Raw genomic sequence first — 22,557 nt, forward strand, 5'->3', positions numbered from 1 at the left:
CATTTATCAGCAGCCCGTAAGCATCCTGGCAGCTGGGACCTAAGTGCATCAGAAACGACCAATACCAACCATCAAGATTCCTTTCTTTTCTCGTCTCTGTCCCGCTGTGTGTGTGTGTGTGTGTGTGTGAGAGCCCACGACGAGGAGCAGACTAGAAGAGTTTTTACTCCCACCAAAAAAAACCTCAACCTCATGGAGGTGGAACACCCCTCCCACCCTCAAACCTTCCCCGGGGCCTCCCCGCCCCCCTCCTGCTGAGGGGATGTCGCTCCACTGGCAGCGGTGGGACTGGAGAGGCTGGAGTCTATAGAGGCGAGGCGAGGGCACAGCGTATGAAGAAGCCCTGTGGACAAGAGGGGCGGCGTGAAGAGCACTGCTCCCTGCTCAGTGTGCATGCCAGCGTATGAATAAGCAGAGCTGGTGAGAGGCAGCAGTCCACAGGGAGCAGCGGATCCAATTTGACATTTACCTGCAAGCTGGAAGGAGACGCACCGACTCTCTCAGATCCCAGATCCACAAAGAGTCAGTCCTACAAGGTAAGGCGCATGTGTGTCTCGTGAGTCGGTCTTCAGTCGGACTTCTGCAGGAGCTGCGAGTTGCTTGTGAACTGCAGAGAAATCCAACACCAAGATGTGACCTATATGGAGGTCACTGTGCAATGTAAGACACACACGGCGCGTACGGAATGATACACTCCCCGACACGCCATGCGTCTTCCCTCAGTTGCTTCGTTTTGTAGGTTTTCACAACAGTCTTTTCCCGTGTTTAAATCAGATTTATGGTCTTTTGCAAGCGTCGCTTTTTTCATTCACTGTATCCTTGGAGGTGCTGCTATACAGCGCACATTGTCGTGTTAATGAGCTGTCACGTCCGGAACTCACTTTCCACCACACTTAAATGGAGGTCAATGCATATCTGGACGGTCGTCAGTGTTAATTTACCGTCAAGAAAATCAAAGCAGAAGCTTAATCTTCAAAGGCAAGGCAGAAACTATCGTTTGGCATATTTCATTCTTCATTTATTGTATGAATGCACATTCTGTGTGTGCGGCATCGCGCTGATGAAAAGAGACATCTTCAGATTAAAAGACAAAGGAAACTTTACAGTTAGACTTTTTTTTTCTCGTCCTTTCGTCCTATCAAAACGCTTAAAACGCTTAAATTGCTTTAAAAAGTCGCCTGAGTTCAAACCGCTCACACACCTGACCTTTGCTTCTCACAATCCAAATATTGATGCCGAGATAAGGAATGGCGATTGGGTGAGATCAAACCATCTTCTTCATGTGTGTTACCACCTTCATTGCCTCGCGCGCACCTGCTCGCCCCTACGTGATCATTCGCTATTCATGCAATCAAACGTTGCCCTCGTACACACGTTGCATTAAAAACACCTATTTAAGCTCGTACAACTCGCTCGTAAAGTAAAACCGTCTCCAGCCCCGACCTCCGGCTACACAGGTATTTTCAGTATTCTCCCCCCCGTCAGCAGGCGCAGACATGCTGGAGCAGGTCTTGTCGTTCAGCCGCTCCCTGGTGCGCAGGAAGGTGGTCGACATGAGCCTGGAGGACTCCAAGCTGTGCCGCTGCCTGGGGACCGCCGACCTCATCGCCCTGGGGGTCGGCAGCACTCTGGGCGCCGGCGTCTACATCCTGGCCGGCGAGGTGGCCAAGGGAGACTCGGGCCCCAGCATCGTCATCTCCTTCCTGATCGCTGCGCTGGCCTCCGTCATGGCCGGCCTGTGCTACGCCGAGTTCGGCGCCCGCGTCCCCAAAACCGGCTCCGCCTACCTTTACAGCTACGTGACCGTGGGAGAGATCTGGGCCTTCATCACCGGTTGGAACCTCATTCTCTCCTACGTGATAGGTGAGTTAGTGGCGGGTCTTTGAATCGCCGGGTTGTTTATTGAAAGGAAGATGCCGATTGGTTTCTCTTGGTGTTCTCACAGGCACCTCGTCGGTCGCCAGGGCTTGGAGTGGCACATTTGATGACATGATAGGAGGGCACATCGAGATGTTCTGTAAGACCTACTTCAGCATGAACTCTCCCGGCCTGGCTCAGTACCCGGACTTCTTTGCCGTGTGCCTGATACTGCTGCTTTCTGGTAAGGCGGCAATCAAAGGATGAAAATCCGAATAAAACCAGAGTCGATGCGTCGCTGGTGAGGAGGAACAGAAACCGGGATCTCGGTGCTTCTTGTTCAACACAGGCCAACGTTCACGAGCCACAGCTGGCAGAATCCAATAAAGAGAGGGCACGACGAGTAGTGCTTCGTAAGACCCCCCCCCCCCCCCCGCTGATGTTTGAGAAACTCCATGAAACTCCTGCCAGTACTCAACACCCCGCTTCTCTTTCCCACAGTTTAAAAAACTCATCTGGGAACTACAGTACAAGTCCAGTTTCTCTACAACCTCAGGTCACCAAGCGTCGCTGTAGCAGCCGAGGAATATTCATTACTGTCAGTATAGAGGTTGAGGACTTGCGGCTGTAACTCAGTGGGGTAAGAGGGTCGTCCTGCAACCCCAAGGTTGTCGGTTCGATCCCCGCTCTCCCCATTAGTTGCAAGTCGAAGTGTCCTTGAGCAAAGGCACTGAACCCCCAGTTGCTTCCCGGGCGCATCACTGCAGCCCACTGCTCCTTAATAACTAAGGATGGGTTAAATGCAGAGAACTAATTTCCCCTTGGGGATTAATAAAGTATATATCTTATCTTATCTTATCTTAAAACCAGAACCACAATCAGAATCATTCGTCATGGCGGGTGGTGCAACAATAGACAATACCTTTAACAACAATCAACGACAATCAACACAGTGCAAGAATTAAGAATATAAATAGAATAAAGCTCACAGACAGGCAGGGTTCAGTACTTTAAACCAGTGAAAGTAAGTTTAAAGGACTCCATATTAATTTTGTCAGATTCATGACCCTCAGGCTAAAAGTGAAAACCTTAACATTAACGATTATGTTAATAAGTCAACCCACAGATGTGTAGATCTGATGTAATATATATTCCTTTAAAAACAGATGAATACAAGATTTTTTTTTTAAATCCTATCATGAATGTATTTACATTAGATTAAATATCATTTAGCTCACCCTTGTATCCAAAGCGACTAGACACGGCAAGAGGGAGCAATTAAGGGTTAACCGTTTTGCTCAAGGACACATTGACTCGGGCGGGGATTGAACCGCCACCCTCCTGATTGAAAGACAAACCTGCTCACCAATGAAAAACAGTCACGACCAAAATCTTCTTGCAGATATGCTTGTATAATCACAACGATTTGTAATAACTCACCGACAACTTGATGATATTGAATGAATAATAATGAATAATGTTGATGACCCACAGCGTAACTACTGGACATTAACAGATTAAATATGAATCGAAGGTATTCTAAACCAACACTGCAGTACCGCCTGAGCTCTGCCGCACCCTTTTTGCTCATCTTAAGGACTCCTGTCGTTCGGCGTGAAGGAGTCGGCCTGGGTCAATAAAGTCTTCACTTCGATCAACGTGCTCGTGCTCTTGTTTGTCATCATCTCCGGTTTCGTCAAAGGAGACACGCGCAACTGGAAGATATCTGAAGAATCCCTGATAAACGTCACCATCGCTGCACGGTAACGTGTCCATCCGGAGGCGTTTTGTTTTATTCGCGGTCCGTCTGCACTAAAAAAAACGATTCAAGCCCTTCTTAGAGGGGACACATTTAAATATTGTTTGATACATTTAAATAAATCAATTACAAAACGAAGATATTTATATTGAATGGGTGTAACACAAAATGTATGAATACTTTCATTTATTAGATTTATTTAGGTGTGTAATTGGTGTGCATATCAACTCTAAATAAATGTGTTTCAGTGGAGACTACCCTTTGCGCATGCGCCAGTTGAAAATGAGTTGTTTACATGAGGTGAAGACACTTTCAGGGCTGTGCGGTGGTGTAGTGGCTAGCACTGTCGCCTCACAGCCAGAGGTCTGTGGGTTCAATTCCCAGTCGGGGTGTTCCTTCTGTGTGGAGTTTGCATATTTTGTTAGTTAGTTAGTTTATATTTTGAGTTGGACAAACACAAATTTATTTAATTTAATGAATATCGTTATTTTATTTTAGATGTATTTGATACAAATGAGTTGGACTAACTTAATTACATTTCATTGCACTGATGTGCTAAATTTGAGTTGGAGTTGCATATAATTATTGGATGGAAAACCTGCCAACAATTTAATTGAGTTCATCCAATGAGTCATTTCTTTGAGTGTGGTGACTATTCTTTAGTCCGATTGTTGCTGCGAATATGTTCCAGGAACTTGTCGGTGTCGGCCAACGTGACTAGCGACTACGGAGTCGGAGGATTCATGCCCTTCGGCTTCAGCGGCACCTTGGCCGGAGCCGCCACTTGCTTCTACGCTTTTGTTGGCTTCGACTGCATCGCCACAACAGGTGAGCCGTCGATGGGTCGCTAGGAGCTGGCGTGGTTGCGTCAGCGGTTGACGTGTGTGTGTGTGTGTGACAGGCGAGGAGGTGAGGAACCCCCAGAGGGCCATTCCCATCGGCATCGTGGTGTCACTGACCGTGTGTTTCCTGGCGTACTTCGGCGTGTCCGCCGCGCTCACGCTGATGATGCCCTACTACCTGCTGGACGAGAAGAGCCCCCTGCCCATGGCCTTTGAATACGTGGGCTGGAGCCCGGCCAAATACGTGGTCGCCGCGGGGTCACTGTGTGCCCTCTCCACCAGGTAAACACTGGACCTGCTTTTGGGGAAATAACAAAGTTGAGGACGCAATATCAGTTTTCAGATTTTATTTTACAATAAGTTTCCGATTGATGTGCACGTTGCTCATGGGTGATAATGGTGAAGGAGAACTGGTCAAAAGTTCTGACCACACGTCTCTGTGTCTATCTGTCTTACGGTCGGATTGATTCCTGACGCTCAATGGGACCTAGTGGGTGCAGCGCTTCATTCTCTCTGCATGTTTTTTTGTAATATATTTGCAATTAGAGTATCCTAAGAAAAAAAAAGTGCCAAAAACAACACATTGGTTTGACTTAATTCCGTCTTTCTTCCCTGAGGGTGTTTCTATATGTCTGTGGCGTTCAGGCAGATTCTTTGAGGGCTCCGCCCCCTTCACGATTGTGAAAACCCTTTGACGCACATTGTCGTGCTTTCATCTGTTTGAACTCACTCAAGGTCACATGACATCCCTTGAAGTTCAACTCCAAAACCAGCCAGCTCTCAAAAAACCCGAGAGCAAACAAGTCAAATCTCCTCTCAAACATGACATCATAACATTTGATTGTGTAAAAGACAAGTGACATGTGATTCGCCCTTAAAAGCAGATCTAATGCATTCCATTGATTTAAGTTGATGGAAGTGAATGACTGATTTGAGACATGCCAATAGGAAAGAAAGACACTTGTTAACTTTTTAAAAAAGGTACAGTTCACTCCAAAGTAATTTTTTTTTTTTACATATTTGTCCCCCGCAAGCCATACAGTCCCATTATATTAAGGCCGACGCCTATGGGGTCAGATCAGTCTCAATAATTGCAAATGCACCCACAGAGATTCACAAATATATTCGATTTACAAATAAATTGGACTCACAAATGCACGCAGAACAAATGCAATCTAATACACACATACATAAATTAAGATTAGTTTGTTTGTGGATTGCTACACATTTATTTGTGGGTTTTTGAGACTCCCCTAACGTGGCTCGATTCGCAAATGCGTTTTTTTTTCAACAATGACCTATCTGTAGCCAATCAGGTGTCGCCCCTTATTTTCAACCAATCCCACGACTAGTCCCGACAACCAGGAGGTTGTTCTAAGTCATTGAAACTTCGCTCGTTGCAATTGAGACTGATCTGATCCCACGGACCCTCATGGATTTGGCGGTGAACTGTTCCTTTTCAGCATGCTCTGGAGCTCGTATGACGTGATTGTTGGTGTACATGTCTCTGTGTTTGGGGCTTTTTTTGACTAACGTGTTGGTCTTGCATGTCTCTGCCGTCTCATGCAGTCTGCTGGGCTCCATTTTCCCCATGCCTCGTGTAATCTATGCTATGGCGCAGGATGGGGTGCTTTTCAAAGTCTTAGCCCGAATCAATCCAAAGACGAAGACCCCACTTATTGCCACTATGACCTCCGGTGTAGTCGCAGGTGAGAGAGCCAGGGAGCGGTCAGTGAGATTACTCCTGCTAATCGTCCTCCACCAATCAAATGTGAAAGACAGACACAGATCATTCTTAATTTGGCTCTTTTCTTCCCGGAAACGTACCCACACTCCAACACTCTCTTCTCCAAGTCAACTTTTAGGAGGTTTTCCCTCCACACACACGTGCTGTTCTTTCACAGTTGTGCAGGTGTCATGTTTTTTCTTTCCCAGAAGGCCCTCAACTTAACCATGAACCCTCTTCTCCGTAGCCTGTTGGGCTCCATGTTCCCTCTGCCGCGCATTCTGTTTGCCATGGCGCGAGACGGTATTCTGTTCAAATTTATGTCCAAAGTGAGTAAGCGCCAGTCTCCTGTGGCGGCCACCATGGCGGCAGGTACCACTGCGGGTAAGCTCCCGGGACGAGGACTCGCCTGTGGTGGGGATTGTATCGTGGACTTGTTTTGGGGGTGTCATCAGTGCACGTGGTGATGGTGGTGGTGGTGGCTGCATGTTTAAACGCAGTGAAGATGTTTCCACAAGCATGCAAGGAAACATTACACACTTCGTCGAGGCTGTAGATTATTGAAAGTAATTGTTGTTCACCGCGTCAGTCCGTGACTACAGGAAGTCGCTGCTCCAGCCCGGAAATAACGCAACATTTGACCCCCAGTAAAACCACAATAGTCGTGTTTCCATTCAGTTGTCAAGCTTATTTTGAGCAAAAAAGATAGTCGCGTTTCCCTCAGCTGGCTTTGGAGCTAGTACACTTTGTTACATCATTCAGCAAAGATTGTCATCCTATCAAACATAGTCCTATCAAATGTAGTCCTATCAAATGTAGTCCTATTAAATGTATTCCTATCAAATGTAGTCCTATCAAACATAGTCCGATCAAATGTAGTCCTATCAAACATAGTCCGATCAAATGTATTCCTATCAAATGGAGTCCTGTCAAATGTAGTCCTATCAAATGTAGTCCTATCAAACATAGTCCGATCAAATGTATTCCTATCAAATGGAGTCCTGTCAAATGTAGTCCTATCAAATGGAGTCCTGTCAAATGTAGTCCTATCAAACATAGTCCGATCAAATGTAGTCCTATTAAATGTATTCCTATCAAATGGAGTCCTATCAAATGTAGTCCTATCAAACATAGTCCTATCAAATGGAGTCCTATCAAATGGAGTCCTATCAACTTTGAATGGAAAGATGGCTGCTACATAAATTTCGTACAGATTGAACAACGCAGGCGGTTAGCTTAGCTTAGTTTAGCTTAGCTCGAGTGTACTCCGGAGTGTGTCAGCACGTCGTGACATCACAGGTGGGCGTGGTCACAGTTGCGTAAGAGTGCAATTCTGATATCACACCATGAACTCAGGATGACACCTTCGACCTGAGAGGACATTGAAACGCTTCTTTTTCAGCTTTCTGCTAAATTAGCCAAATATAGTAGTAGGCCTAAGTAAGTCGAGAGAATGATAGAATAGAGCATAAAAACAAACGGTTGGCCTTTGGGGATCGGTGTGGTGCTCATACATTATTAAGGAGGTCTACTTCTCAAGCTAAAGGTGCGGTGTGCGGTTGCATCGTGCTCACTGTGCTCAGGTGTTGGGGGCGTTGACCTTTAAACTGGGCAAGTGGCAGGCAGATGTGAACCCTGGGAAGGAAGCCAGCACACAGGCCACGTACCGAGCGACTGGGAGACCTGGGCGGGGGATGCTTTCTTTGTTTTTCTTTTGCTTTAATATAATATTTTCCGAAGAGCAGCTCCGTGTTTGTCCTGTGCCGCTGAGATCAGCTCCGTACTGGAGCCGGGTGCTGAGATACAAGAGAGGGCGCACCGCGGCGTATCCCACATCACGCCACCCTCGGAGGCGATCGCAGCCGCCAGTCAACATTTAGCTCTTTTTGTTTATTATCGTGAAAACATGTCTGCATGAAGTTGAATTTGCATCTGACGATGCGTGCATCACTTGGATGAGGCATCTGAAGAAAACTGCTTTTTCACATTTTAATTGTAGGTGTAAATTTCCCCTTGGGGATAAATAAAGTATATATCTATCTATCTATCTAAATGTTTTTGGATGTAATTTGAGACACCGATCCTGTTATGTGAATACACGTTAAGTTACATAAGTGTTGCCGTTAATTGCGTTGTTTCTTTTTGTGCCTGTAGCCATCATGGCTTTCCTGTTTGACCTCAAAGCGCTGGTTGAAATGATGTCCATCGGGACCCTGCTGGCCTACTCGCTGGTCGCCGCCTGTGTGCTGATTCTCAGGTGGGTACATTTACAAAAAAATAACTAAGAAGCCTTTTTTGTGCAAGATTGTGAAACGGCTGCTCTTTTAGCTTTTCTAAAAACCCTCAGGTATGATTGTGTATATATATATACGCCTCGTGTTGTAGCATCACTCTGGTGATGTAAGAGCCGTGAATGTCTCCATTGTGTGAATGCGATGCTGCTGCTCCAGTGTTTACTCGAGCTCCTTGTCCCTTTTGACCTCCGGACACGCTGTGCACCGCTCACTCGTCACCGCAGCAGCTTCGCTGGCTTCAACTGGATTTTCGGCCTCGGCTGTAAAACCCGACGCCTGTTTGACCATAACTGGTTCTGCGGTGTTTTAAAGGAGAATCGTTGTAAACAGGTTGAGCTTCCAACAATGTTCCAGCGTGTGAAATGCAGACTCGTGACTTTTCATCTTTGTCGTCCAGGTACCAGCCGGATGGATCCATGGAGCGGCGGGCTGGCCCCGGTGAGAGGGACTACCTGTCCTCCGAGGGGGCGGAGTCTGACCTGACGGAGTCCGAGTCCCACCTCAACATGCTGAGCGGCGGCAGCTCCACCCTGCAGGCCGCCATGCACCCTCCCGCCTCGCCCTCCGAGGATTCCTCCAGCGTGGTCAACATGACCATCTGTGTGCTCGGTAAGCAGGTCGCGTCAAATTGTTGTTGTTGTTGTTGTTCTTCTACTCCTCCTCCTCCTTTTTTTTCTTCTTCTTCTTTTTCTTCTTTTTCTACTCCTCCTCCTCCTTCTTTTTCTTCTTCTTCTACTCCTCCTCCTCTTCTTCTTCTTCTTCTTCTTCAACTTCTTCTTCTTTTACTCCTCTTTCTTCTTCTTTTACTCCTCCTTCTTCTTCATGAACTCCTCCTCTTCCTCCTCCTCCTCCTTCTTCTTCACCTACTTCTCCTCCTCCTTCTTCTTTTTACCTTCGCATTGAAAATGCGGAAGGTTATGTTTTGATCGCCGTGTGTTATTCGCATAAGTAAAAAAGTATTAAACCAAATCGCATGAAATGTGGTGGGATGATTGGTTATTATCCGGGAACCATTTGATTAGATTTTGGGATTGATCGGGTCAAAGGTCAAGGTCATGAAAAAGGTCAAAATCTTCTTGAATCGCATGAAATGTGGTGGGGTGATTGGTTATTATCCGGGGACCATTTTATTAGATTTTGGGATCGATCGGGTCAAAGGTCAAGGTCAAGGTCATGGAAAGGTCAACATCTTCTTTTTACCATAGCGCGGTCAATTTATATCCAATTGGAATGCAAATAATGCCAAAATGTTCATAATTCAATGCCCAATCTTGTGATATGCGAAGGTATGCGCTCTACCGAGTGCCCATTCTAGTTTGTTAATGATGTGATAAAGGACGTCAGAATGAAGTATGTGTGTGTGTGTGTGTGTTTATGTGTGTTTATACCCACAGTGCTGGTAGTGTGCGTGGTCAGCTACCTCACGACGTACCACATCGACTCCATCGTGGACATGGAGGTGTGGATCCTGGCGTTCCTGACCGTGTGCCTCCTCATCTTCAGCGGCTGCGTCTTCATGGTCTGCCGGCAGCCTCAGACCACCAAGAAGGTCTCCTTCATGGTGCGTGGCAGCTCAACAAGGGCACCGCTTTACGGCATGAGGCCGATCCAATACGAATACGTTGATGGTAGATTTGTTCTGTGTTTGTTGCTTGTTTCCGTCGCAGGTTCCCCTTCTGCCTTTTCTGCCCATTCTGAGCATATTCGTCAATATTTACCTCATGGTTCAGCTGAGTGGAGACACCTGGATACGGTTCTCTGTGTGGATGGCCGTGGGTGAGTGACCCGTTGTGGTGTGTGGACCTTGAGAGGAGTAGTGGACATTTTTGGAAATATGCCTATTCACTTTGTTTTTGTCAAGAGTGTGTATGTGTATGTGTATGTTAAACATGAAGCTAGAGGTGCTACAGTTAGCTTAGCTTAGCACAAGGGCCGTTAGACTCCCCGGCGTCTTGTTGTCACTGGTTGTTGCCAGGCAACCATTGGAAATTTCAAGAAGTCACTGCTCCTCAAAAAAGATATATAAATTGTGTAAATCGTTGCAAATTTTCGCTTGACAAGTTGTGGTTTATTCCCCTCATTCGCGTCATTCGCCTTATATTACAACATGTAATTTCAAACGATTCGGTCAAAAGTAAAAATGCACCACTGTAGAGTTCAACGTTAAATTTTAATACAAATATTAATTTATGAATCTTAACCCTCAGTCAAACTGGATGTGTTCATCCGTACAAGCTAAGCTAAGATGTAGCTTCATATTTAGCAAACATATCAAAGTGGGATTAATCTCCTCGTCCAACTCTCAGCAAGAAAAGCAAGTAAACAAAAAACGACAACATTTCCTCCCAACTGCTCAGGTTTCCTGATTTACTTCGGCTACGGCATTTGGCACAGCGAGGAGCGCCAGCACAAACTCCGCGACCCGGTCAAGTGCAGCGGTGGCGCGCGGGAACACGGCAAGACCGGCAGGGAGAAGCCGGCCGGCGCGGGTGCGGCGGGAAAAGACCAAGAGGATCGACCAATCTGCCTGGAAAAGACCAGCCGGTGTTAAAAAAAAAAAAAAAGGAAAACGGACTATCGAAAGCGATCAGATGCATGAAAGCACACAGCAGCTCTGCCTTGATGCACCTGTTCACACGGGCGGCGCCAGAACTCTGGACCGGCGGCCACGCGGCGTGGGCAGCCGCTCCATCACTGCGACGCACTCGCATCCCATAGGTCACGTTGCGCTTTACAGGCAGCAGGGAGACTTTAAAAAAAAGGACAGGTAACACACTGGAGGGCGATGTTCATTTAATTAACACTGAAGCGGTCAGCAACGCCTTCCTCTCTCATTAGTGACGTTTCCTTTTTCTGGTATTCTTTACACTTTAAGCAGGTTTGTACAAGTGTGTTTTTATTTATTTTATTTTATGTAATGTCTTGGGAAATCGGTGCTTTCCATTGTATTCCTCTCAAAGTATTATTCGTTTTGGATACACCAATTATGTACTACTATTAAAAGTCATGTTAGCTTGTGGGAGAAGCACTCATTGTTCTTTCTTTAGGTTAGGTGCTGTCATAAAGCTGAAATATGTCATTTTCAGACCAAATCTTCCATAAGTCAAATAGATGTGCAGGTGCTTAGCACTCAACTAAAGAAAGTCCACTGAGTGCTGGTGGGGAATGTCTTCTGTAGGTGGTAAACAGATCACAGCAATCTGTAGCTGTAGTTATTGATCTCTGAACTGTTACAATCTGAATATGAATATCCTTATTTGATGCGGAGCTCTGCTCAAGAAGTATTTTTAGTGGTAATGTCTATATATGACATGCTGTATTTTTTTTTAGGTTACAGACCTTCTTGAAATGGTTCTCTGAACCAGAGATCATGAAGGACAACAATTCATTACAAGTCTTACTGCATATATATATATTATATATTTATATATAATATATATGTGTCACCCTCAATGATGTGCCTAGACATACATACATATCCTTTGTACATGTTTATTGTCCTGTGGTGGGCGTCTTACTTTAACAACTGGAGTCGGTGTTGCTTCATAACCGGTTTCAAATACCGCTTTCATTCTTTCCTCTGGGCTTTCAGGGGGATCCCGGTCAGGCTCAGTGAGCTCTCGTTAACAGTATCGACACGTTGGGATGTTGGTGATCAGGGTGATTTAATAAGCGGGGCTGGACAGTAACAGTTGACCTTTTTGAGAAACTGCCAACCGATTCTTGGCCTCAGTGGCCACTTTTTTTTCACAAGGTAAAAATATAGGGGACAGCAAACAGCAAAGATAAGCATGTTTGATATTGGTTGCATGGGCTGCATGTGTCAAGGCGTTGGGGCGTTTACTCGCGTGCACACAGGCATTCAGACACGACGTGGAAGCAACTGACAGACAAGAGTTTCATGTGAACCTGAAGGAAAAACAAACAAAAAAAGAAGCTTGTGGAGTCTTTCGAGCTGGAAGGAAAATGGTGCCGCAGAGCTTTTGATCGGTTTCTGTAATAAAGCTTTTACTCTTATGTCACATTTTCATTATTAAGCTGGTGTATAATTGCGTATTATTTTGATATGAGTGTTGAGCCCTGATGTGCAGTGATTTAAATGAACTTGGAACAAATTCAGAAGCTGGAGTTTGGAGGCATTCTGCATGAGCAGTGTGGAGTCAATGAGGTTACAGGGTAGACGACGCAACCACAGTCATGATACAGTTTCACTTGTTTCCAACTCCACAAGTACAATAAATGTATTTTCCAGTGTTTAAGACAATATGGTTGTTTCCTTTTCTTTCTTTTTTAAATGACTGCCTTAAAGTTCAAGAGTATTTATTACTGATATATAACTGATCATCAAAATATGTTTAGCGTAATCATAATTTAATATATGTAATACTGTCATATGTTTGTTGGACCTTTAGCAGATATTTCTATTTTGTAATCATTTAAATTATTTAATTTGATTTTGAATAATAATTTAGTTTCCTTAAAACAATATAGGTCAACATGACACTGACTGATACTAGCCACCTTAAAGTCTAATATGTCTGAAGTGAAAGGTGCATAACAATAAACAATAGACAATAGAAAAAAACATTAATAGATAAATATGGTAAACCACAAACTAAATAGTAGTTTGTTAAAATAAGTAGTACAATGTTTGTCTCTGAGATGCAGAGGAGTAAAAGTATACAGCAGAAAATGTAACTGCCAACCTGGAATTTGTACTCAGATGCAGTACTTCAATATGTGACATGGGGGAAAAAACGTACTTAATCTAACACATTTCTACACAATTTATTTACGAGTTGATGACGCACAACTCTGAACAAACAAGTTAAATCCACAACTAAAGTCTTAAATCAGCTCGTGAATCTGGCGTGGTGCTGTTTTGGTAAATAATCTTCTATCGATCACGAATAAACCTCAAAACACAAATAAACACGGAGCGATAAGCCGCATTTAATATTATCAAATCAATAAAAATACCAACTGGAGACAATTACGCTAAAAAAATTACTCTTAATTTGTGAAAATATAATCAATGTATCTCAACCATAAAGAATTTGACTTAATCTTGGCTACTTCTAACCGTAATTAATTATTTGTAACGTAAATCGGAGCTTCTGCTTCCGCTTCCTGTACCGGGATTTACGAGGCGCACCTGAACGCATTCCACACGTTAGCTAATGCTAAACCACAACGGAATCTGCGCCATAAATACAGAGTTAAGCTCCGCGCGTGTTTGTTTCGGACTTTGTCTGAACAAGAAACATAACGCGGCGTTAACAAGTGATAATATCCTTAAAAAAACTAATTGCAGTTCTCTCAGATAGCTCATATGCTATCGTATGCGCTAGCTCAACTCCCAGCAGACCCCGGAAGTGGAGATGTTTACATGCAGCCTTTCAGCAGAACAACAAAGACAGCTGGCGGAGAGACTCACGACCTTCCTGTCTAAATACGGCTACCTGTCCGACTCCTATATCATCGTGCGTATCGATTAATAAATTAACTCACTTTTCCTCGGTTTGCAGCCGTCCATTGGCACTTTGAGATTGTATGATTGCACCACACTTTCTTTAAATGCATTTAGTTTATATGTAATTTTACGAGAATAAAGGATCTTAATACTTCCTCGTAGGCTATGCACGTTTTCATCACATGCAGATCAGCTGCAGTAGTGATTAACTATTTAGTATTAAAGGGTTCCCCAGCTGTCTGATTTGAAAAACTAATAGTTATTTACCCCCCAGTTAGAAAAACTGGATTAATAGCCAGATCTTAGTAAATATTCTTAAATAACTCTTATTTCCTCTCCAAAGGAGTTCTTCTCCAAAGATCACTGGCACTCGTTGCCCAGCAGGTGGCAGTCTGTGCTGCAGGATCTGACGCCCCAGCAGGTTGCAGACCTCCTACTGGATCCCAGGCATGGAGACAGGAGGTACGAGTGCAGGGTTCCAGTTCAGTTCATATCAAGTCACAAATACATTTAAACTTATGAATGTATACCTCGATGCTTGAACAACTGAGCGGGGTTGTGGTAACACAACTGAGCTTTGAGGACGACCGGTGTAACAATGTCCACCTTCTGTTAGCATTAGTTTCCTTTTAATATCTGTATCCATCTACTCAATTCTGTTTCCACTTATTTAATTTAGTTGTAAACTAGTTAGTTAGTTTATGTATATATATATATATGTATGTATATATATATATATTTTATGTTTTGTTTTGTATTGTATTGTGTTGTAATGTATATTTTGTGTAAGCACACTAAGAGTCACTTTACCAAGTCAAATTCCTTGTCTGTGCAAACTTACTTGGCCAATAAAACTGATTCTGATTCTGATTATATATATATATATATATATATATATATATATATATATATATATTCACTGCATAGGTTTCTTCCCATTTCTCCCTGTGTAAGGATTTCTTTCATTTTTTGGGGGAGTTTATCCTGATCTGACGTAAGGTCAAAGGTCAAGGATGTCATCTCGTATCCAGATTTGAGGAAAATTTGTGATTTTGGGCATATTCAAAATCTATATATTACTAAAAATGTATTTGTTTTTGAGTGCATGTGTACATGCAAGTTGGAAGGTATACATTGGTACTGTATGCTGTGCACATCTGCATGTTTCTATTGTTTGCTATACATATGCAGATACCTGTGTATGTAGGTATGTAAAGATTAGCATCTATACTCGTTAGCAGCTAAACTATTCTTATTCATATCCTGATTATTGTTTTTTTAAATGTGTTAAGTTAAATGTATTTAGGTTTATTTGAATATCAAGGACTGTGCAAAGAGAAGCTGGGGGATTAAATGAGTAAACCCGTTAATAGAGTTAGTTTGTTGTTTTGTCAGCGTGATAACTCGCGTGGTCGTTACAGATATCCTTCGGCGTGGCCTTTGTCCCTCCTGGCGTTTCGCGCCACCGCTCACGCTCTGGCGTTCCCCAGAGAGTGCCGGCGGCAGCGAGGCGGCGGTGGCGGTGGAGGCGGCGGCGAGGTGGAGCCGGACGAGTTCCTGGAGAAACGGAGCCAGAGCTCGATGCTGGGACACATATTCAGGAAACACGTCAAACCCAAGAAACAGCACGAGATCCGCAAGCTGGGCTCGGTACGAGGCTGAGTTACCTTGGCCTGTTTACCTTTACCTGTTTACCTTTACCTGTTTACCTATACCTGTTTACTTTTACCTGTTTACGTTTACCTGTTTACTTTTACCTGTTTACCTTTACCTGTTTACTTTTACCTGTTTCCCTATACCTGTTTACTTTTAACAGTTTACCTTTACCTGTTTACCTTTACCTGTTTACCTATACTGTGTCTGCTCTGCTGAATCATCAGCCTGGAGCATTCATGGCTATCACTGGTGACTTTAACCACACCACACTGGATAAAGCTCTGCCAACCTTCCATCAATACATAGACTGCCCAACTAGGAACAATAAAACTCTGGACTTGCTGTATGCTAATACTAAGGACGCATACAGCGCCACTGCCCTTCCCCCCCTCGGCAGGTCTGATCATGACCTGGTCCGGCTGACACCCAGGTATGTTCCTCTGGTGAAGAGGCTGCCGGTGACCACCAGGACTGTGAGGAGGTGGTCTATGGAGGCTAACGACGCTCTACAGGACTGCTTGAGTCAACGGACTGGGATGTGCTGTGTGGACCGCACGGGAGGACAACAACAGTATGACCGACTGCATCACGGAATACATCAAGTTCTGTGAACACACCACCATCCCATCACGGACTGTGCGCTGCTTCCCCAACAACAAGCCCTGGATCACCAGGGACCTGAAGGCGCTTCTTAACATGAAGAAAGCTGCTTTCAGGTCTGGAGACAGGATGAGCTGAGGAAAGCCCAGCGCAACCTGAAGGTGAAGCTCAGGAGGCAAGGACTCCTACAGGAGGAAGCTGGAGGCCAAACTCCAGCTGAACAACACAAGGGAGGTGTGGTCTGGCATGAAGCAGATAACTGGCTTCAAGGTGGGAGGAGACAGCCAGGGGCTCCTGGAGAGGGCCAACGAGCTGAACTGTTTTTCAATAGGTTCAGTTCACAGCCCTCCCCGTCTCCTCCACATCACACCTCCCAAACACCTCCTCCCCTCTGTCCCCCTGCTGAGCTGCACATCCACCGAGCCCTCAATAACAATGGGCTCCTCCACCCTCCCCTCTCTCTGTGACGACTGACCAGGTGAGAAGACAGCTGGAGAAACTACACCAGCGCAGAGCTGAAGGTCCTGATGGCATCAGCCCCAGGGTCCTAAAGACCTGCGCCACCCAGCTGTCTGGTGTCCTGCAGCGCCTCTTCAACCTCAGCCTGAGGCTGGGGAAGTCCCGTGCTGTGGAAGACGTCGTGCCTGGGCCCTGTCCCAAAGAAGTCGGCACCATCTGGCCCCAACGACTACCGACCGGTCGCCTCACCTCCCATGTGATGAAGGTGCTGGAGAGGCTGGTCTTGGCCCACCTCCGGCCGCAGGTGAAATCGTCGCTGGACCCTCTGCAATTTGCTTACCAGCCTCATGTGGGAGTGGACGGCGCCATCATCTACCTGCTGCAACGAGCTCAGTCGCACCTGGATGGAACCGATGTCTCTGTGAGAGTCACTTTCTTTGACTTCTCCAGTGCATTTAACACCATCCAGCCACTGCTGCTGAGTGAGAAGCTGCGGGTGGCGGTGTGGACGCGTCCACCATCTCCTGGATCACTGACTACCTCACAGGCAGACCACAGTTTGTCAGAATGGGCCGTGTGCTGTCTGGAACGGTGGTCAGTGATGTTGAGCCCCACAGGAACTGTTCTGTCTCACTTCCTCTTCACCCTGTACACCAGTGACTTCCAGTACAACACGGAGTCATGCCATCTGCAGAAGTACTCTGATGATTCTGCAGTGGTCGGGTGTATTAGGGATGGACGGGAGGAGGAGTACAGGGCAGTGGTGAGTGACTTTGTAAAGTGGGCGATGAGAACCACCTGCGGCTGAACGTGGCCAAGACCAGAGAGATGGTGGTGGACTTCAGGAGGAAGGCGACAGCTCCTACACCTCTGAGTGTCCTGGGAGTGGACGTGGACATGGTGGAGGAGTACAAGTACCTGGGCGTCTCCATCGACAGCCGACTGAACTGGAAGGCCAACATCAACGCTGTGTACAAGAAGGGATGAGTCGTCTCTTTTCCTGAGAAAGCTTGATCCTTCAACGTGTGCAGCAAGATGCTGGAGTTATTCTACCAGTCGGTTGTCGTCAGTGTGCTGCACTTTGTCATTGTTTGCTGGGGAGCAGCATCGAGCCGGTGACACCAGCCGTCTTAACAAACTGGTTAGGAAGGCTGGCTCCATCATCGGCTGCCAGCTGGAGCACCTGGAACAGGTGGTGGAGAGGAGGTCGTTGAAGAAACTGGTGTCCATATTGGACAACCCGGACCACCCTCTCCACCACCTCCTACAGGGACAGAGGAGTACTTTCTCCAGACGTCTCCTCACGCTCCGCTGCCACAAGGAGAGATACAGGAGAACATTCCTGCCGACGGCTATGAGGCTCTACAACAGTTCATCTCTTGCCAGATCACCCTAACCCTTCTTATATTTTGTGTTTTGTTTTTTTATTCTTGTGTGTTGCTGCTACTGACTCGACAAATTTCCCCTTGGGGATTAATAAAGTATATATCTATCTATCTATCTATCTATACCTGTTTACCTTTACCTGTTTACTTTTACCTGTTTACCTATACCTGTTTACCTATACCTGTTTACCTATACCTGTTTACTTTTAACTGTTTACCTTTACCTGTTTACCTATACCTGTTTACTTTTACCTGTTTACGTTTACCTGTTTAGCTTTACCTGTTTACCTTTACCTGTTTACCTATACCTGTTTACTTTTAACTGTTTACCTTTACCTGTTTAGCTTTACCTGTTTACCTTTACCTGTTTACCAATACCTGTTTACCTTTACCTGTTTACCTTGACCTGTTTACTTTTACCTGTTTACTTTTACCTGTTTACCTTTACCTGTTTACCAATACCTGTTTACCTTTACCTGTTTACCTTTACCTGTTTACTTTTACCTGTTTACCTTTACCTGTTTACCAATACCTGTTTACCTTTACCTGTTTACCTTTACCTGTTTACTTTTACCTGTTTCCCTATACCTGTTTACTTTTAACAGTTTACCTTTACCTGTTTACCTTTACCTGTTTACCTATACCTGTTTACCTTTACCTGTTTACTTTTACCTGTTTACCTATACCTGTTTACCTATACCTGTTTACCTATACCTGTTTACTTTTAACTGTTTACCTTTACCTGTACCTGTTTACTTTTACCTGTTTAGCTTTACCTGTTTACCTTTACCTGTTTACCTATACCTGTTTACTTTTAACTGTTTACCTTTACCTGTTTAGCTTTACCTGTTTACCTTTACCTGTTTACCAATACCTGTTTACCTTTACCTGTTTACCTTGACCTGTTTACTTTTACCTGTTTACTTTTACCTGTTTACCTTTACCTGTTTACCAATACCTGTTTACCTTTACCTGTTTACCTTTACCTGTTTACTTTTACCTGTTTACTTTTACCTGTTTACCAATACCTGTTTACCTTTACCTGTTTACCAATACCTGTTTACCTTTATCTGTTTACCTTGTCAGTTCATACCAGCCGCTCACAGTATATGATGATATGATGTATAACATGCAGGAAGTCAGACAATGTCAAAGAAAAAGGGCAAAAATATACAAGTTTCTCTAAATATTTCTTCTTCTTCTTCTTCTTCTTCTTCTTCCAGCTGGTGAAGCAGCTGTGTGACCGGACCGACTGCAGCTCCGTGGTGGACGTTGGCTCTGGACAGGTAGCCTTCTGTCCTCTGTTTCCTCTGCAGTTTGTGCACGTCAACGCCGCAGAGAGAGCGCGTGGTTATGGTTAAACAATTAAAACGATACTATATTATTCAGTTAGCAAATATCATGACACATTGATGATATAAAATGTTTCATGTGTCAAAACTCCTCAAAACAGCTGTTTTTATCCTAAAAAAATGTAAAAACAGGAAATCGTGTATTTGTTGGGGACTATCTTCAGCGGCGGATGAATCCACATCTGGCGCTCTAGTGGTTTGTTTGTTTAGGTCTCATGACGAATAACAGTCATCACACATTGAACCTCCGCTCCGCCCCCGTCAGGGTCACCTGACTCGTTTCCTGTCCTTCGGCTTCGGACTGTCCGTCACCGCAATTGAGGCGGATCACACCCTGGTCGCCACGGCGTCCAAGTTTGACGGACAGTTGCTGTGCTCCTTGGAGAAGGAAGAGCAGAAAGAGGTCGGTGCTTTGATGAATCAATACGCGCCAAGGTCGGTTTTCAAAGAGCATCAAAGTTACTGTGAGGAACTTCTACCTGGTCTCAGTCTCGTCCTGGTCCTCTATAGACTTCAGTCTAGTCCTGGTCCTCTATAGACCTCAGTCTAGTCCTGGTCCTCTATCTAGTCCTTGTCCTCGATATACCTCAGTATTGTCCTGGTCCTCTATAGACACCACTACCACTACCACTTTAGCCCACAGGGGGCGTCAGAACCAACTCTACCACTTTAGGTATTTGTTGGTTCATCAATGCCAGTTGACATAAATCTTCCTTTCTCCTAGAACTGCTCCTCTCTGGTCTCGGTGCCTCGCCACGTGGCCGGTTGGGTAAACCCCAATGCATCATGGGAGGCCTTCATCAAGCAACTAAGTGCCGCATCACTTGTCAACGAAAGTCCCCCGACTTCATCCGGGCCCAGCAAAAAGAGGCCGCCGGGCTCCAAGCAGGTCAAACCTCCCGGTTCCCACCCGGCACAGACCTCATCGCGTCCTGGCTCCACAGAACCTGGATCCACAGAACCCGGATCCACAGAACCCGGATCCACAGAACCCGAATCCACATCACAACGGCAGCTCACAAAGACCGAACCCGAGAAAGCGTCATGCGCCAGAAGCCGAGGCCCGCCGGACTTCGTCCTCACCGGTCTCCACGCCTGCGGCGACCTCAGCGCCACCCTCCTCCGCCACTTCGTCCACTGCCCGCACGTGCGCGGCATCACCTCCGTGGCGTGCTGCTACATGAAAACCACCACCAAAGAAGACCCCGACCCTCCGGGTCTGGCTGCTCCGCAGCTGCCGGCGGCGGACCGGGACCGGGACCCCGACCCTTTAGAGTTCGGCTACCCAATGAGCTCCTGGGTCCGGGGGCTGCCGGGACATCGGCTGTCCTATAAGGCGAGGGAGGGGGCGTGTCACGCCGTGGAGGACTACGCTCGGAGGCTGCGGGGGGGCGGCGAGGCTCTGAGGATGCACTGTTACCGGGCAACGCTGGAGACCTTCATTGCGTACGCGAGACCGGATCTGCGGAGGGCGGGGATCCAGACCATAAAGAAAGCCCACTTACTGGCATTCAATGAGTGAGTCTTAAACCAGTTTGACAACTCTGATGGTTTTACAGGTTTTACTGGCCAAGAATACAACCCCCCGCACCCCCCAACATTTTTTTAATATTTCTTTTTTTAAACAACAACGTAAAGTAAACCAGACATCGTCTTTACTTCAGATTAAATTAAACTTTTAATTTTTTCGAAATGAACCAAAACCGTAAATCTTTGGAAGATGGTAATGACTTGAGTATGAAGATGACAGAACGTTTAAATCTTACCCTCTCAACTAAAAATACATCTGGTTTCAATTCAAATGAAACACTTTTGCTTAGCTTGTTTAAAATGTTCATGGCTGTGTTTTAATGAATCAGTCCATTCATTAATTATCTGATCAGACTGATCAGACTATTTTAAGATCTATAAATCTAATTATTTCACCTTTAATTTGTGAATGCATCGTCATAAAATGCGTATTCGGTTAAAAAATAAATGTATGTGACTAAATGTATATTTATTCTTTTTTTTTAATTTCCTGAAATTACTCAGCAGCTAAAGGTGATGTAGTGAGGTGAATGAATAACTAATAATCAATAAGTAAATAATTTTACATGGAATCCATCGCTCAACAAAGCCGCCGTTGTCCCCTCTCAGGTACGCCCGTCTGGGTCTGGCTCGGGTCGGCCTGCCCCCCGGGTTGCACCTGGACCCGGAGCAGGTGGAGGCCATGTTGAAGCAGCAGAACCGGGTGGTGGTCTACTTCAGCCTGGCGCTGCTGCTGGCACCGGCGGTGGAGACGCTGGTGCTGCTGGACCGGATGATCTACCTGCAGGAGAACGGTGAGCGGCAGCCCACTAACCGGTGTCCCTGACCTTTGACCTTTCACATCGGATCAGGAAATACTACCAAGAAATAGAAAAAAAAACGTCTTAAGTCTTAAGTCTACTCTTAAATGTGTTTTTTGAGCTGAACTCTCTCTCTCTCTCTCTCAGGTGTGGACAGCCAGCTGGTTCCTCTCTTCGACCCCAACGTCTCTCCGAGAAACTTTGTGCTGGTGGCTGTGAAGCCGCGACGTCTCTAGTCGCTCATCAGTGGAGGAAGCCGCTCTTTTTTTGAGAATGAACACAACTGGGTTTTTTTTAAACATGTCTTTTTGTACATATATATATATTTTTTAATGAATAATAAATGTTAACGCTGAAAGAGACTGTAAATAAGTGGACGTCGTCGTGGCGACGTCGCCCTTTGGTTTGTGGACGTTTTGAGGCCTCGAGTTCGGCACCATTGAACAGGAAGTGACCGTATGTGGACTGAGGAGTGACGTAGACGCTGTATACGTCTCTGGTGTCGACCCGACCCGTCAATCACCGTGTCAAAATTCACTTTCCTGAAACAAACAAATAAATTTGACAAATTGCTCCAGTTATTTCTCTTTAGGAGGAGAGAACGGGAACCGACAGCTCATCTCCTGGGTAACAGGTGACATCTTAAAATAGACTACAATGACATTTACCTTTACCAAACCATTAGTTTGACACGCCTGATGCAAAGACCGCCACTAGATGTCACTGGAGGGGGATTTAGATGCAAAGACCAGCCGCTATTGTAGATGATATTGGATAGATGATTTCTTACCCACAATCCTTTGCGCAGCAGATATGTGAGCAAC

General features: G+C 45.5%; 2 protein-coding genes across 4 annotated transcripts; both read left to right on the forward strand.

Annotated features, from left to right (window-relative positions):
* Positions 1-55: 55 nt before the first annotated feature.
* slc7a2 (solute carrier family 7 member 2) lies at positions 56-12,742 on the forward strand. 3 transcript variants are annotated; one of them, XM_056439362.1, is made up of 12 exons: positions 56-536; positions 1,486-1,863; positions 1,946-2,101; positions 3,455-3,620; positions 4,308-4,444; positions 4,518-4,740; positions 6,028-6,167; positions 8,339-8,441; positions 8,876-9,087; positions 9,873-10,039; positions 10,146-10,254; positions 10,836-12,742. In XM_056439362.1, the coding sequence occupies exons 2-12, from the start codon at positions 1,497-1,499 to the stop codon at positions 11,027-11,029; spliced, it is 1,974 nt and encodes a 657-aa protein (XP_056295337.1). In that variant the 5' UTR covers positions 56-536; positions 1,486-1,496; the 3' UTR covers positions 11,030-12,742. The 3 variants fall into 3 exon arrangements, with proteins under 3 accessions (XP_056295337.1, XP_056295339.1, XP_056295338.1); XM_056439364.1 differs by lacking the exon at positions 6,028-6,167 and adding an exon at positions 6,432-6,568; XM_056439363.1 differs by having other exon boundaries at positions 1,489-1,863.
* A 901-nt stretch (positions 12,743-13,643) lies between these two features.
* On the forward strand, positions 13,644-22,306 carry mettl25b (methyltransferase like 25B). Its single transcript, XM_056440216.1, has 8 exons — positions 13,644-13,961; positions 14,295-14,413; positions 15,373-15,601; positions 19,275-19,337; positions 19,669-19,806; positions 20,128-20,921; positions 21,543-21,727; positions 21,881-22,306. The coding sequence occupies exons 1-8, from the start codon at positions 13,860-13,862 to the stop codon at positions 21,967-21,969; spliced, it is 1,719 nt and encodes a 572-aa protein (XP_056296191.1). The 5' UTR covers positions 13,644-13,859; the 3' UTR covers positions 21,970-22,306.
* The last annotated feature ends 251 nt before the right edge of the window (positions 22,307-22,557 follow it).

Source organism: Pseudoliparis swirei, chromosome 19, assembly GCF_029220125.1.
Source record: "Pseudoliparis swirei isolate HS2019 ecotype Mariana Trench chromosome 19, NWPU_hadal_v1, whole genome shotgun sequence".
NCBI classification, from domain to species: domain Eukaryota; kingdom Metazoa; phylum Chordata; class Actinopteri; order Perciformes; family Liparidae; genus Pseudoliparis; species Pseudoliparis swirei.

Coding starts and splice junctions, on each gene's coding strand:
- slc7a2 (XM_056439362.1), top strand. CDS start 1,497: ATGCTGGAGCAGGTCTTGTCGTTCAGCCGCTCCCTGGTGCGCAGGAAG. Junction 6,168..8,338: donor GACCTCCGGTGTAGTCGCAG/GTGAGAGAGCCA, acceptor TTGTGCCTGTAG/CCATCATGGCTTTCCTGTTT. Junction 10,255..10,835: donor CTCTGTGTGGATGGCCGTGG/GTGAGTGACCCG, acceptor CCAACTGCTCAG/GTTTCCTGATTTACTTCGGC.
- mettl25b (XM_056440216.1), top strand. CDS start 13,860: ATGTTTACATGCAGCCTTTCAGCAGAACAACAAAGACAGCTGGCGGAG. Junction 19,338..19,668: donor TGGACGTTGGCTCTGGACAG/GTAGCCTTCTGT, acceptor CGCCCCCGTCAG/GGTCACCTGACTCGTTTCCT. Junction 19,807..20,127: donor AGAAGGAAGAGCAGAAAGAG/GTCGGTGCTTTG, acceptor CCTTTCTCCTAG/AACTGCTCCTCTCTGGTCTC.